The sequence below is a fragment of the Opisthorchis viverrini genome, assembly GCF_000715545.1.
Source record: "Opisthorchis viverrini unplaced genomic scaffold opera_v5_189, whole genome shotgun sequence".
Taxonomy (NCBI): domain Eukaryota; kingdom Metazoa; phylum Platyhelminthes; class Trematoda; order Opisthorchiida; family Opisthorchiidae; genus Opisthorchis; species Opisthorchis viverrini.
In genome coordinates this window covers 13,235-26,333 of record NW_008751836.1, presented here as the reverse complement: position 1 = coordinate 26,333, position 13,099 = coordinate 13,235, and the positions used below count along the sequence as shown (strand labels likewise).

At 44.9% G+C, this 13,099-nt stretch overlaps 3 protein-coding genes across 3 annotated transcripts in view; 2 read left to right on the top strand and 1 right to left on the bottom strand.

Annotated features, from left to right (window-relative positions):
- T265_07632 (hypothetical protein) overlaps positions 1-6,086 on the top strand; it is a gene marked incomplete at both ends in the record, with an annotated part of 10,895 nt that extends 4,809 nt beyond the window's left edge. The window contains 2 exons of the mRNA XM_009173205.1: positions 4,015-4,174; positions 5,741-6,086. Of these exons, the coding sequence (XP_009171469.1) occupies positions 4,015-4,174; positions 5,741-6,086 (506 nt within the window). The remainder of the gene's footprint in view (positions 1-4,014; positions 4,175-5,740) is intronic.
- Positions 1-13,099, bottom strand: part of T265_14341 (hypothetical protein) — a gene marked incomplete at both ends in the record, with an annotated part of 52,230 nt that overhangs the window by 29,718 nt on the left and 9,413 nt on the right. The window contains 5 exons of the mRNA XM_009173244.1: positions 39-119; positions 3,187-3,598; positions 6,237-6,291; positions 7,117-7,553; positions 8,526-8,748. Coding sequence (XP_009171508.1) covers positions 39-119; positions 3,187-3,598; positions 6,237-6,291; positions 7,117-7,553; positions 8,526-8,748 — 1,208 coding nt within the window. The remainder of the gene's footprint in view (positions 1-38; positions 120-3,186; positions 3,599-6,236; positions 6,292-7,116; positions 7,554-8,525; positions 8,749-13,099) is intronic.
- The window catches only part of T265_07631 (hypothetical protein), a gene marked incomplete at both ends in the record, with an annotated part of 16,331 nt that continues 9,378 nt past the window's right edge, over positions 6,147-13,099 (top strand). The window contains one exon of the mRNA XM_009173204.1: positions 6,147-6,189. Coding sequence (XP_009171468.1) covers positions 6,147-6,189 — 43 coding nt within the window. The remainder of the gene's footprint in view (positions 6,190-13,099) is intronic.

Below are 13,099 nucleotides of genomic sequence, written 5' to 3'. Positions count from 1 at the left end.
GAGAAAAGGAAACAAACGAGTGCTTGACATTAACCTACCCTGAAGTGGTGGCCGCCGGGAGTGTTTGTACAGCAGCTGCGTCGGTAGAAGCTTTGCTGCCCTCGGTCAAACTGGGATTGCTGGTGGACAAGGTTAGGAAAAAACGAAAATCGTAATAAAATTTGGTTGATATCTCGAGCTAGCCGTTAAGGCTCAAAAGTTACTTGACTCGAAGATCCGTGATTCGGACTCAATCTAGGTGCCTTGACTGTTCCTGTCTAAGCTTTGGCGACCTGACGATATTTCAGCCCTCGTGCCTCCTTTGAATGACCTGGAAGCTAGGCATCGAAAGGGTGTTACAGTTAAACTATTAATTTCGTTATCTGGTAGACTGGAAGCTAAACGGAAAAAGCTAGGCATAGGGTGTTACAGTTAAACTATTAATTTCGTTATCTGGTAGACTGGAAGCTAAACGGAAAATTTCTGTCGAAATGAAACGCACTAGGACAACGCGTTGTAGTACTTGGAAAAGTTTGATATCGAAATCTAAGCGCGACAACAGATAACCGAAGCATCCATCGGCACTGAGTAGGAGGGGATTTTCGACGCCCACCACACTGCAGTTGCCTGTTCATGTTCAGCAGCATGATATCCACTTCCGGTAAAATTAAAATTCTATGCTGTTCGCAAACTATCCGCAGATAAACATTCCAGTCAAGGCGACTGAATTTAAGTTAAGTGGACACGATCTGATAGCCCAACGACATGGAACAACAGAGATGGAGAAACAAACGCCGCGAAATTCCGACAAGAAAGAACAACGTTGAAATGGGGCGCAGAGTAGCGATCAACACAGCTCCGATGGGTTCAGCGGTGGTGCTAACCAGACTAACTATCCCCGGACAAAGAACAAGCTGCCGTTTGCAGCAGAGCAAGGAGGCACTTCAAGCATAGCGTTCACAACCTAAGATACCTAATCCTCTGGAAGACTGTGGACAGTGGCAGCACTTCAGCATCAGAGGGATGGCTTGACAAATGACGCAAGTAAGATGTCTGAAGTGTTGCAGCTCTTACTTGGGTGGAGAGTCAGAATCGAACAGGAATTTCAAGTACGACCCTTTAGACCGTAGATGCGGTGAGTCCTTGGAGGTTAACCAGTGGACACTTGATGTTTGCATCATCAACCTGAACATTAGGCAATCGAATCTCGATACAGTCTATTTTCAAAGACCAAGTGGTATTGCACAAACCCCTAATCTAAACAAACCCTCAGAATGAATTTCAATAAAATGGTTTCTTTCCGGCTCCTTGCAAATCACTGCAGTAAACTGTCATTATTGGTCAGCTTGGATAGTCTCTAAAAACCGAGTAGTTCGGCCAGCAGTGCGAACGTAGCTGAAAGGGTGCAGTGCGATTTTCTGCTCGAGCTGTTTGAATGATTTGAAAAGGACGTTACACGAGACCTACACATTACTGTGCTGGAATCTACCAGAAGACAGATCGCCCGATCCTTTTGTACAGCGTGAAGTCAATATATGTCAGACGAATGCCAAGATTCACAGCATTAGCATCTGCGATCTGAGAACAGGTTGGTTGTACGTGGGGAATTTTTCAACCTGTATTCGGTCCATGGTTACATCTGAAAAAAGTCCCTTTTTTGCGAACCTCATCAAAACGCCTACCCTGAAACAAGAATTACAGACAACAGTCACTGACCTTGTACTTGTTACCACTGAATACGCAATCAAACAACCATTGAAAAAGCCACCTTACCGTAGAGGGTCAAGTGGTTATTGGTTGGTCATCGAACAGTGACAGGACCCTTAGAATCTCCAGAGTAGAAAACGAGCGTATCTCCAGACAATGAAATTGCCCTTTAATCTAGTGTAATGCAAACTATTACATTCGGGTACATGCCTTGGAGCGACATTTTAGGTTCATCGTGAATATGGATCTGCTTTTCAGTGAGTTTCCCTAGTGGGTTTGTTTTTCATCAATATGCTTAGAGCAAACCCAGTCTACCTTTGTTTCAGGAATGTGAACAAATTTAGAAAGGCCCTTTGAAGATGGAATAGATTGGACTACTAAAAAGGGTATGCAGCGGATGCGACACTGTAGCCTTGTGTTACTGCGCAAACAATGTGACCGAGTTCACAAAGTAAAGCTAGGCGTTATGCGGGTACAAAGCGACCGCTATATATTAACTCAGATACGGTTCTGGGAAAACCAGCCAAGTTGAAGTCCGTTTTCAAAAGTCGTAAAACAACAGTCGCTAAAGAGGGAGGCTCTTCGCAAGAAGTTTGTTTTTCGTTTAGACTGTCCTCAGGCGAAATAAACACGTCACTAGATTAAATTCTGAAAAATCAGATCAAAAATTGATATGAATCAGTTCTGTGTCAAAGGAAGTGTTGCTCTCAATTTCTCGTCCTTTTTGTGTTGGGCAACAACGTCACTTAGTCTGCGGTTGACAAAGCACGGACAGCACCGTTTAAGCCCCACCACAGTATACGTACAGTATGCATAGAGGGGAAACCCATAAACTCTACCTCAGGAAATGACCACAAGGTTAACAGATAATTGTAAATTTCATTTTACGGTGGCCCTCGTAGATTAGTTGGGCGAGACGCCTAACGTCATTACGTAGTTTCATAATCCAAAATATGGGCGTTGACTGCATATTTTCCGATAATTACGAGTTCATAGTGGGAAAATGTAAGCAATAGGGCTCCACCACAATGGGTTAATTGCATGCCACGAGAACAAAGGGCTTTTTACAGCTGTCGTGATTGGTAGGCTGGAAAGAGCCGTATTAAGGGCGACAATGATTGTAAAAGAAAATTAATCGGTGAAACCAGCGCTAAACGACATCTGGAGGCGGATCACGTGACGTGAACTGACTGAGTGGCTAATGGTGGCACCATATTAAGTCCAGGAGAACTTCAGCGAGTGGTATGGTATCCTGGAGGGCTGCGGGAAGAAATCCGCCCAGATGGGCGTTGCTGGTGATCCCGACGTGGATGAAACAATCGAAATTGCCTCTCGGCCTTTTGGAATAGATTCACTCCACTCGTCCAGAGAAATCTCAATTAAATATCCAGAATTTCCTCATAAGCTATATAGTATAGAGATGCACAAAGCCAAATGCATCAGTCGACATTCTAGAAAAACAGAACTCGTGACCACAAAGCGTAGGGCAACAAAAAGTACCTCTGTGTCAGTGTGCGGAAATGCCGTTCTATAGGATTCAGTGTCTTTTCATCCTGTCCTAGCTGAATGGTTCCACCGCGGTCCTCAGCATCAAACCCACCCGACGGAAGGGTTACTGTTGTACGTTTAAATGAGTCCTGGGTTGATAGCGGAGCCATGTCCGAGTCGAAAGAATCTAGCACGCTGGACAGACTGGAATCTGCTGTCTGAACCATGGAGTCAACCAGCTGTCCCGGCTTATGTAAGCAGCAAACGTTGCCCGTGCAAATGAGATGTGGAGGTAGTGGGGGTGCTGGTTGGGTTGAAAATGGATTGGGTGGGGTTGGAGAATCCGGTCGACTGGCATGAGATGTCGGGGAATGATAGTGTTGATGCGGTTGTTCACTGGGCTTGACAGGAAAAAGGTTTACGTCTGGAAGGACAGAAGGGAAGCTGCAGGTTGGACGACGGAAGTGATCATAGAATTCCTCGCTTGAAGAAACAGGCAAGTTGGAAAGTAAAGTATTGCGTAACAGGAAAACATTGATCCTTTGCTTTTACGAGACCCAGTACAGTCAGTGAATCGTGATCATCTTCCGTTACCAAGATAACTCAAGATTAAGACGCAAGATATTGCCAATATCAGATACACAATTAATCGTTTGATAGTCACAATCTGATTTTGGGTGGTCACAGCCCTACTGCTGCCTTCGAGATACATTGCAGTCGTGCGTTCGTTGCTCCCACTGCCTTTACACGAGTCTACTGATACCGAAAACGCAAACAGTCAACCTTGAATTTAATACCTTAGAGAAGCGACTCGTTTCTAATTTCTCTAACCATTGGTAGATCAGGTGAATGTACTGGCTGGTAGTCAGGCGGTATTTGATCTGTTCACCGGGTTTTCGCAACTGACTTACAAACGTTTCATCACCATGCGAAGGGACATTATCAGTTCCGTCAACAACGCAATTAACTTCTTGGATAGCCTGAAGGGGATACAAACCGAGTAAGGTGAAATTATTGCATCAATCAATGTGACTTCGGTGTTTTCACCTGTGAACACCAATACCGCCAGGACAACTGCTGCTTAACTATTGGACAGCCATGAACTTCCAAACGGACATCTAAAGAAGGAATCGGCATATTGCTCAACCATCACCTAACCGCGTACTCTGAGCCTATTGCGAACAAATGAGATGCGTACTAATGAGATAGCCGGCTTCAGGATTCACCGCTTAGACTGCAACAGAAAAGTAAGAATAGGCTACACTTCAAAAAAATAAATCTGAAGGTGTGGATACGTAATGTAGGTGAGACCATCATTATCGGAAGGAGCCAAACACAGGTAACAACTGAAGTATTAAACGTCTTCGATAGTATTAAGTTTGCGATAGGATAATGACGGAAAGCTTGCATTCTTGGACATGCTCATCACCAGGCTGTCAAATGGACAACTATGAACTGATGAATCCGACTCACACGGATTACATCCAGGACTAATATAGTAAATACCCGATTTGTCGCAGACAAAACTTCACTCGAGCACTTTCCGAGAGAACCGAAACGCACCACGGGATCTGAGGTTACAGAAAAACATTTATACAGAGTCCTTTGAAGCAATAGTTGTCCGAGAACTTTATTCCAAGATTCCTGAGAAAACTTAACTCAGCGGACGCAACAATGTAAGGAAGTAACAAACGGATTACACTCGTATAGGTCAGAGAAATTTCTGAAATGACTGCAAGAATGTCGCGACAACATAACGCAGCACAAAAACCGACAAACACACTTTTGCACTGGAAGCAATGAAAGAGACCGATATTACGTGCAACACCCAATGGACAAACAGAAAGTCATCCACCAGGCTGCATAAACACCAACTTGCTGCTAGGTGACATGACCGATTCTCGAAGATCGGGAACGACATAAAATCAACTGGGAAATGTTCATATCCTAGAGAATAATAAACTACTAAAAGCAGGTATTCCGTCGACCAATTAAATGGAGGAACAGCGAATTAAGCGCAATACACGAAAAAGGGGAAGTGAACCAGTCGGAGTAAAGGAACAGAACTACTGAAGTGCAAACACTCAACGAACCAACCAAATGCAACATGAACAGACGAAAGCGCAACAGCAACACCAAATATAGCCGCCAAACAATCCTAGCCAATCTCCAAACACCCAACCACGTTGCGGAAATACTGCTAAAAAACACACAAGCGCAAGCTCAGATGGAGCGATTAGTCACCTAACCGCATCTCACGGTAGCCAGGCGTTTGAAACTAACTAAAAGGCCCAGTGAACAAACCAACTACCACCTTATTAAGAGTTAACTAGCTTCTACAGCTTGTGATAACAAAACATGACAAGTTAGGTTTAAGTTTCACGCTAGTCAGTGAGGCCAAATTCGTATCCGATGGAGGAATTCTATCCAATCTCTGTTGGCTAGATGGAAACTCTCATTTGGAGTCGCTGTGTAAACACTGAGTCGTGCGCAACTTCGGTGCAAGCCAGAAATTCCACGTCTCCGAAACAACCACCGCGAAACTCCTATTGTCGCGTCCTTACAGGAAGTTTGACCCTCCAGCCAGTCAACGTGTTACCGCAGTTGTTGGTCACACGGCAAATTCTCAGAAGTATGAGGTTAGGCTTCAGGTCACATTTGCTGTCTTTGTTGAAAAGCTCAGTCTAACCACCCAGGTCGCTTTGTGGGACTTACGAGTCCGCGCAAACGACACTTCCGAAGGGAATGGCCACCTGCTCAACGCCAATAACAAGCAGAGACTGTCGATCGATGAGTCACCGATGACTCATCAGCTATTTTTTGCTTTATCACTGCTCGGAAACCATTTGGACCCACAAGAACTGACTAGCCAGGCATTGCTCATTGTAGACCATCCCTTGAACAACATGTGATCACCCTGGCTGGTGATCGCAGCCATATACCCGTTTTTTTTACCGCATTTGTTTACGCAAATGCCAGTGACATCATCTGCTCGCGAACCGCACTTCCACAGAGGTTAGTGAAAACAGAAATCCAGCAGAAGAGAGACGTAGTCGGCTTACCTGGGTTTTCCGTAAGTGGTGGAACTTGTGAAGTGCGTTTAAAATGTGAAAGCACCTGAAAATAGGAACATAGAAGCCGATAAAGAATTTGAGAGGGCAAGGATATCTGAAAAATATGACAGAAGTGCACACCCCAACCATAACGATAACAAAATTATTTTTTGACTGAAGTCATGTTTACTTCCGTCACAACCAGATAGCCATCCAGAGGGTGAATTCGCGTCATTGGGAGTTCGCATGCTCAAACTTATACCATACGTATTGTGAACTCGTTTTCACTTGCGTTTGGAGCAATCGGGGCACAGTCTACCTATTCCGCAAAAAAACCTTGAGTAAGTACCAAAATTGAAAACGGCACTGAATCAAGTGAAGTCGAGGACAGGATCGCTCCTGCCTATACACTAAAACGGTTGCACGTTACTAGAGGTGGAAGGGCTAGAGACAGCTCGGTGGTTAAGGTGCCAGATGATGGTCCGAAAGGCCCGTCATCAACATCAGCATCTCGGCTGTTTCTGTCTAGACTTGGGCAACCTGACGGTACCCCAGCCGTCATGCCTCTTTCCGTTGGCACGGCAGCTAGGCACCGAAAGGGTGCTACATGTGAAAGATTACAAGTATTTTGATGAGAGGTGGAAAATAAGCGCAGTATCCGTTTTCTGTCCCCATCGAAGTAGTTTGTTAGCATATGGGTGCTAGGTTGGTGAATCTTGTGAAGTTCTTGTTGGTGCATTAATCAATGTCTATGTTGGCAAGCCTTGTACCAAATAATTTTCTACGTGAAATGTTCGTAATATTGCCTGAATAAATTGATCGTCCAGAGACAACTTGCATAAGAACATCCAGCAGTCCTACCGAATGGTAAACATTGTATAAAACTTACCTGTGATGGAAAGCGGACTGGATGTTGCCTGGCAGCGTCAAGAGACCACGACTTGATGTACGCAATCAAGTTCTTCCTGTCTTGTGCTACTTCGGAGCTTGAGGATACTTCTGGCGCAGAAGCATTCACATGTGGTCGCAGAGCATCCGCTGGTTCGAGTCCGATCATCTGACCAGCAACAGACTCTCGTGGGCTTGCCTTGACTTCCATAGTAAGTGAGCCAGCTACGTCCAACATGACGTTGGGAAAGCCATTTTGTTCTCGAACAGCAGCTATGGTAGCTGAAAGTCTTGTCCTGTCCGGTGGACTGATGGAGATGACAGAGTCTGGTGTAGTTCGGGGTCGCGACTTGCCCTCAAGCGGTTGATGCGATGGAGAGTAGTCCGGCTGCAAAAGGTCCACCAAATCCGTGGGGATGAAGTGTGAGGAAAAGGGAGCTGGAGCGCAACGAATAAGAAAGCGCGGGAGCGATGAGATAGCACCGAACCGAAACCAGATAACAAATCTCGAAGGTTTTTCACTGGGTCACATAACAGCCACCATAAGGTAAGCTTGTAAGAGATCTGAATTATTTGGCCTCTACTGTTCGGTCTGAAAAGAGTGTGCCATTAGGCTCAATCATCAAGAGGAGCTAAAGGGGTCAATCTTATCTTCATTGTCTGAAAGACACTAAAAGACATTATGTCTAACCGATATCAATGACGGTGGTGCTTTCAGATCCCATCCGCTTTATCTGACAACTCAGTGAAAATTTTGGCATCTGGGATAGTTGTAGTGGACCCACATTGTTCAAGATGGAGGTGAAATCCTTACTCAGTGTTCCCATGAGATGTTTGCTCAAGCCTAGACAGGAGAAGTCGAGAGGCAGAGGTCGGATTTGAACCACGGAACTTCCAGTCAGTAAATTCGCGCTCTAACCACTAAGCTATCTCGCCCCCAAGACATTTTAGCATTCTTAGATTCCCAATGCCAATCCACCTCTGCATCATCATCAATGAATTGCATATCGCGAAGCTGAATTGATTTTTCTCGTATTCTGTAGGGATACATAGAAACGACACAAGCGTTTCTCGATTAGTGTCAGGAAAAGACTTGTCAATGGAGCTCCTACCTCGGAACCCTACCTCTCAAGTGACCAAGACACTGTCAACGCAATGACGTTTCCCCAAACATTCTGCCCAATAAAGTCTTACGAATCACCCCCGATACCAAAGCATCACATCCCAAACGCTTTCTACGACGACAGTGGAGCACAATTGCAGACAAACAGTACAGATTCAGTTTACTTTGAACGTGACGAGAAGACCAAGAAAATTAGCGTGAAAAATTACGCAGTGGTCAGCGGAATCGGATGAAGAAATAATCCCTTCCATTGTTGGCGCAGCAGACACATTGTGGAGCGTGCTTACCTGAGGGGGATAGTAATGGGTTCATGGACAGTTCCACAACTTGCTCAGGATTAAGCATAGTCACATCCGTGGCGGTATGGAACTGCTGACAAGGGTGAAATGCCCACTGTCTATCGTTCGGGTCCTCTTTGTGGTCACTACATAACTTCGACCTCGTGAGGAGAGTATCAGGTATGTGAGGAGGAAACGCTTGTCTGCCGTCGGCCTGGTCAGGACCCAAGACCTAAGCAATGAGAGGAAATAAAACGAGTGGATGACAAAAACAGGCACAGATAACTAAGCTTCAAGGAGTGAAGCGTTGTGGTAAAACTCAAAAACTTCACATAAACGAAAGATGAATGGTTGGGAGGGCTGTCTCTAAACAAACATTTACATTTTGATCGTCTTCCATAAGCGTCCTCAATACCAGTCTAGCCTATCATTGATGCACACTTGGACTGCAACGCTGTATTGGCGCAGGTTGCATTTCGGAACGTCAAGTTATTTATTTTTCTGCGACATGTAGTGCATCAAAGTCGTTACTTGCTATCTGACTGACAGACATACAAGCAAAAGATGCTGTAAGTAAGGGACATAACGACAGGCGAGAGAGTCCCGTTTGGAAGCGAAAGGTGGCTTAAACAAACAAGAGGAAAACAACATCAACAATCACAAGTTGAACAGTCGTAATTTCGATGGCCTCACTCTTTGACGCAGAGCAACATTGAACCACCAGCATAACAGATCCACACTGATGCAATGCCCTCCTTCGACGCAATTGCCGCGACGATATCGGAATTTACCGGAATAACCATTCGGCTACGCACTTGATTCATGGTACAAAGGTAGGGAAGCTAACTTTCAGAATGAGTTCACAGGTTGAGGTAAAGCATGTAAAGTCCAAATCCCGCTCCGAAAACTTGATACTGTTGAAAATGAACGCTCTGTGAACTCAACCCTTCAACATCAGTGAAAGGGTTTGAAATTCGAACATAAGATAAACCAACTTCATGACGTTTTGGTGAGCAACTTTCGCTCTCCAACGTTCGGCACAACTACCTCATACTGACTAAGAGTGGTGATGTGTGAATCACGAACTGAAAAATCCGTTTTAGTTTGGTTCAAATTTTTACTGCCGGCAACATTCCCTTCATCTTTGAGCCATTCGGTCATCCAGCCCAATCCAGCTCGGTGTCACTTAAAATGAAGCTTGTGTCCGTTTATACTTTTAGATTAGATGATAGATTACTACACCCTATTGGACTCCCCGCCGTGAAGTAACAAATGACTGGTAAGGATGGATAAAGCATGAAAAAATGTGAAAGGAGCTATTCTACAGCTTTCAAACCTGTCGTTTCACTCCTTCGATATGATCAAATGTAGTCGACACCGCTAGTCATTAGTGATGCTAGGAGATTCTAAAAACAAGCAACCGGAACGACGGCGCACACAAATACCTTAAAAGCAAAATAGTGAAGAGTCTAAGGACAGGACGGTAACTCTGGCGGACAATGAGAGCTCAGGAGATGGAGAAAGCCTTTGCCAACAGAAACAACAGTGTCTTATAACTAATTCGATCAAGTGGCCATCGGAAAGGTATGCAGAAAAGAGGGCTCAGTAATCCATTCGCAAAGCGCCGAAGAACAGGTTATCTGGCTTCTTGTGACAGCCTCTGGAGACCTTGCATGTGTGCGAGTCACACCAGGCCAACCTGCAGAATGTGGTGCAGTAACCAGCATGACACAGCTGTGGTCAAATCCAGCAGTGAGTACGATGCTGAATCTCCGAGAGCTCTTCAGCTACTCAAATCGCTGTGACGGCTACCTCGGATAAGGTGCACAACGGTGCACGCCTAGCCCTAGAGCACAAAACTGCCAGAATCCTCCGCGCTGATTGTGAGCCTTGTTGTCCGAGTGAGCTACAGAAATAAAAGCTGCTACTCCTGGGAACGCCCCGAAACTTTTCCACCACATCAGCATCGCCATCACGAGGCAGAGAAAATTAATGGAACTACAAGCATAGCTTATCGTACACAACCGAGGAAAACGCTTAGAGTGCTGGGGGAGCACTTTGTAGTTCGGTTCAACTGGCCATCTGCCCACCCGAACTGCTAACTGCAGCCAAGTTGACTGCTTGGCCTGTCACACCGAATTCGTGAACCCTGAGAGGTAGAAAACCTCAGGCCCAGAAAACCTGACTAAAGAGGTTTTCGATGAGTGTCAAAGTCCTAACACAAAATGTAACATACGTTTTTTCAAGTCTTGGTGTGACGCAAAGGATCCATCATCCTGAGGTGAGTCGATTGTCACCCCGATTTAAAGAGAGTCCGTGGTGAATGCAGCGATCATGGGGTGATTAGCTCTATATCGACTGCGTCAGAACTTCTGGTCCTAAGTAATCTTTACGAGCTATGCGACCACACTTAACGTAAATGAGGAGTTTTCAACAACATTGATGATGACGATAGGACGGTGGAATCACATATCGACAGGATTTTCCCCAAGCATTCACCCGAGATGGCTCAATTAGTTGGAGCGCGAATTTATTGACCGAAAGGTCCATGGTTTGAACCCGACCTCTGCCTCTCGACTTCGCCTGCCTAGGCTTGGTCGACCTGGCAGTATCCCAGCCCTCGTGCTTCCTTCGGGTAGCATGGCAGCTAAGTACCGGAAGGGTGTTACAGCCGAACGATTTATTTTATTTTTATTCACCCAACAAAGCCCCCTATCGTCAGCCAAAAGTGAAAAGTTATATAGCTATCAAGTATCATATTAAATATTGTGTAAACGGCAGTGATCCGGAGGTTTTCGGTAAGAATGTAAACGATGAAGCCATACGGCTGTAACGCCCTTTCAGTTCCTAGCTGCCATGCCATTTCATTCTAAGGAAGCACTGGAGCTGGGATAATGCCAGGATGCCCAAGCCTAGACAGGCGAATCCGAAAGCCAAGGTTAGGCTCGAACCACGGACAGTCAGGCCAGTGAGTTCGTACCGTAGCCACCGATCTCTACGGTTACAGCACTTGATCAGGTACATCGAGTCTCATGAGCCGATTGGATCCATTTTTAATCCACAAGAAAAAAACTCGCCTTTGAGTGTCTTCCACGGCAGCATCAAATGTTTTTTTTTCAACATAAGATCGATGTGGATGTGAACACTTACGAACACCAATACTCTAGCGGGACTCTTCACACTCAACACCCATCAGAAAAACACACAGGATGCTTATTTCTGCAGAGCGTTACGTTGAGTAATGTGAAATGGGGCTGAACGAAGATGAGTAAGAGTGGATGGATTCTCTGACATTTTTGTGATGAATTTTCGGGCTCGTCCAATGAATTGGACCCACACCTTGAGGATACACTCCCATCCATTCCCCCCTCAACGAAGGGATCGGTCTTTTGCAAGACAGCAACGGGGCAACGCTTCCATCGTCTAAAGGTGTCTAAAGAAAACAACTTTTGTTGAAGATTTACGGAACAGGCAATCGGAAAGCAGTATGTGATGTGATCATTAGCTAGCTGACGACAACAACAACATACAATCATATAATATGATGTGGTATTAATGAAACTTGACACGTAATATAAGCTCCGGAATATTTTGGACACTCCATCATCAACATGAACGAAAGGGATATGTTTATTTCCAAATCAAGCTTGACAGAATTGAGGGAAGCGGGAGCATCGGCAGTGCGTTTCAGCAACACGAGGGCGTGATGACAGAACTCACATTCAAGACTGAAGCTGTCCCTCTATGAAACAGCGCTGTTTCGAAGACTGAGTTCGACTCCACGACTGCAGTTACTGCAACATGTTACGTCTGTTATCACAGAAGACAGACTTTGTATTGATAAATCAAATCATGCCTGATCACCCTGACGAAAAAGAGGTATTCGGAGGATCTGTCACTTTATGTGGAATTCCGTCAGATATTTTCCACCTCCAGGTTAGGCAGACGCAAGTACTGAAAGTAAAAATAATCCTACTGCCGGAGAACTTTAAACAGACTAATTCGCAGTTGTACTCAGAATATTTTCAAAGTTCTTACCAGAGGTTGATTAAATCAAGAACGACAGAAACGAAACCAACGAAAACGAGATGCTTGAAGGTATGTGCCCAAAGGAAGAGTGTACGAATCACACCTAACTTACACCTGATGATCCTGTGAAACTGTTCCGAAAAACCGATCCAGAGATTCAATTTATTATGCTTCAGATGTTTTCATGGAGTCGATGACGGGTGAGAGCCAAGTTCTCTCAGTTTCGACGGGATCTCTTGACTGACTTGAACTGTATGACTTGTCCCACATAATCAGGAAGAGAGAGTGATACGTCCCTTCATCTTAACTAAGAGTTTAGATTATGCAACAGGTTATGGTGGCCAGAGCTTGGTTCAAACGCAGTATTTTGCTGATTCCGAAGGCCATACCAAACTTTCCAAAAGGTCACACTAATCGTCCTCAACAAAGCCAGTTACAAATACAACACAACACACGGCGTAGTGAGTTTCATTCAGCTCAAATTACAGTGTGCTCACTATCTATCAGTCAAAAACTATTCCGGTTTGCTACCACTATACATATATATATATATA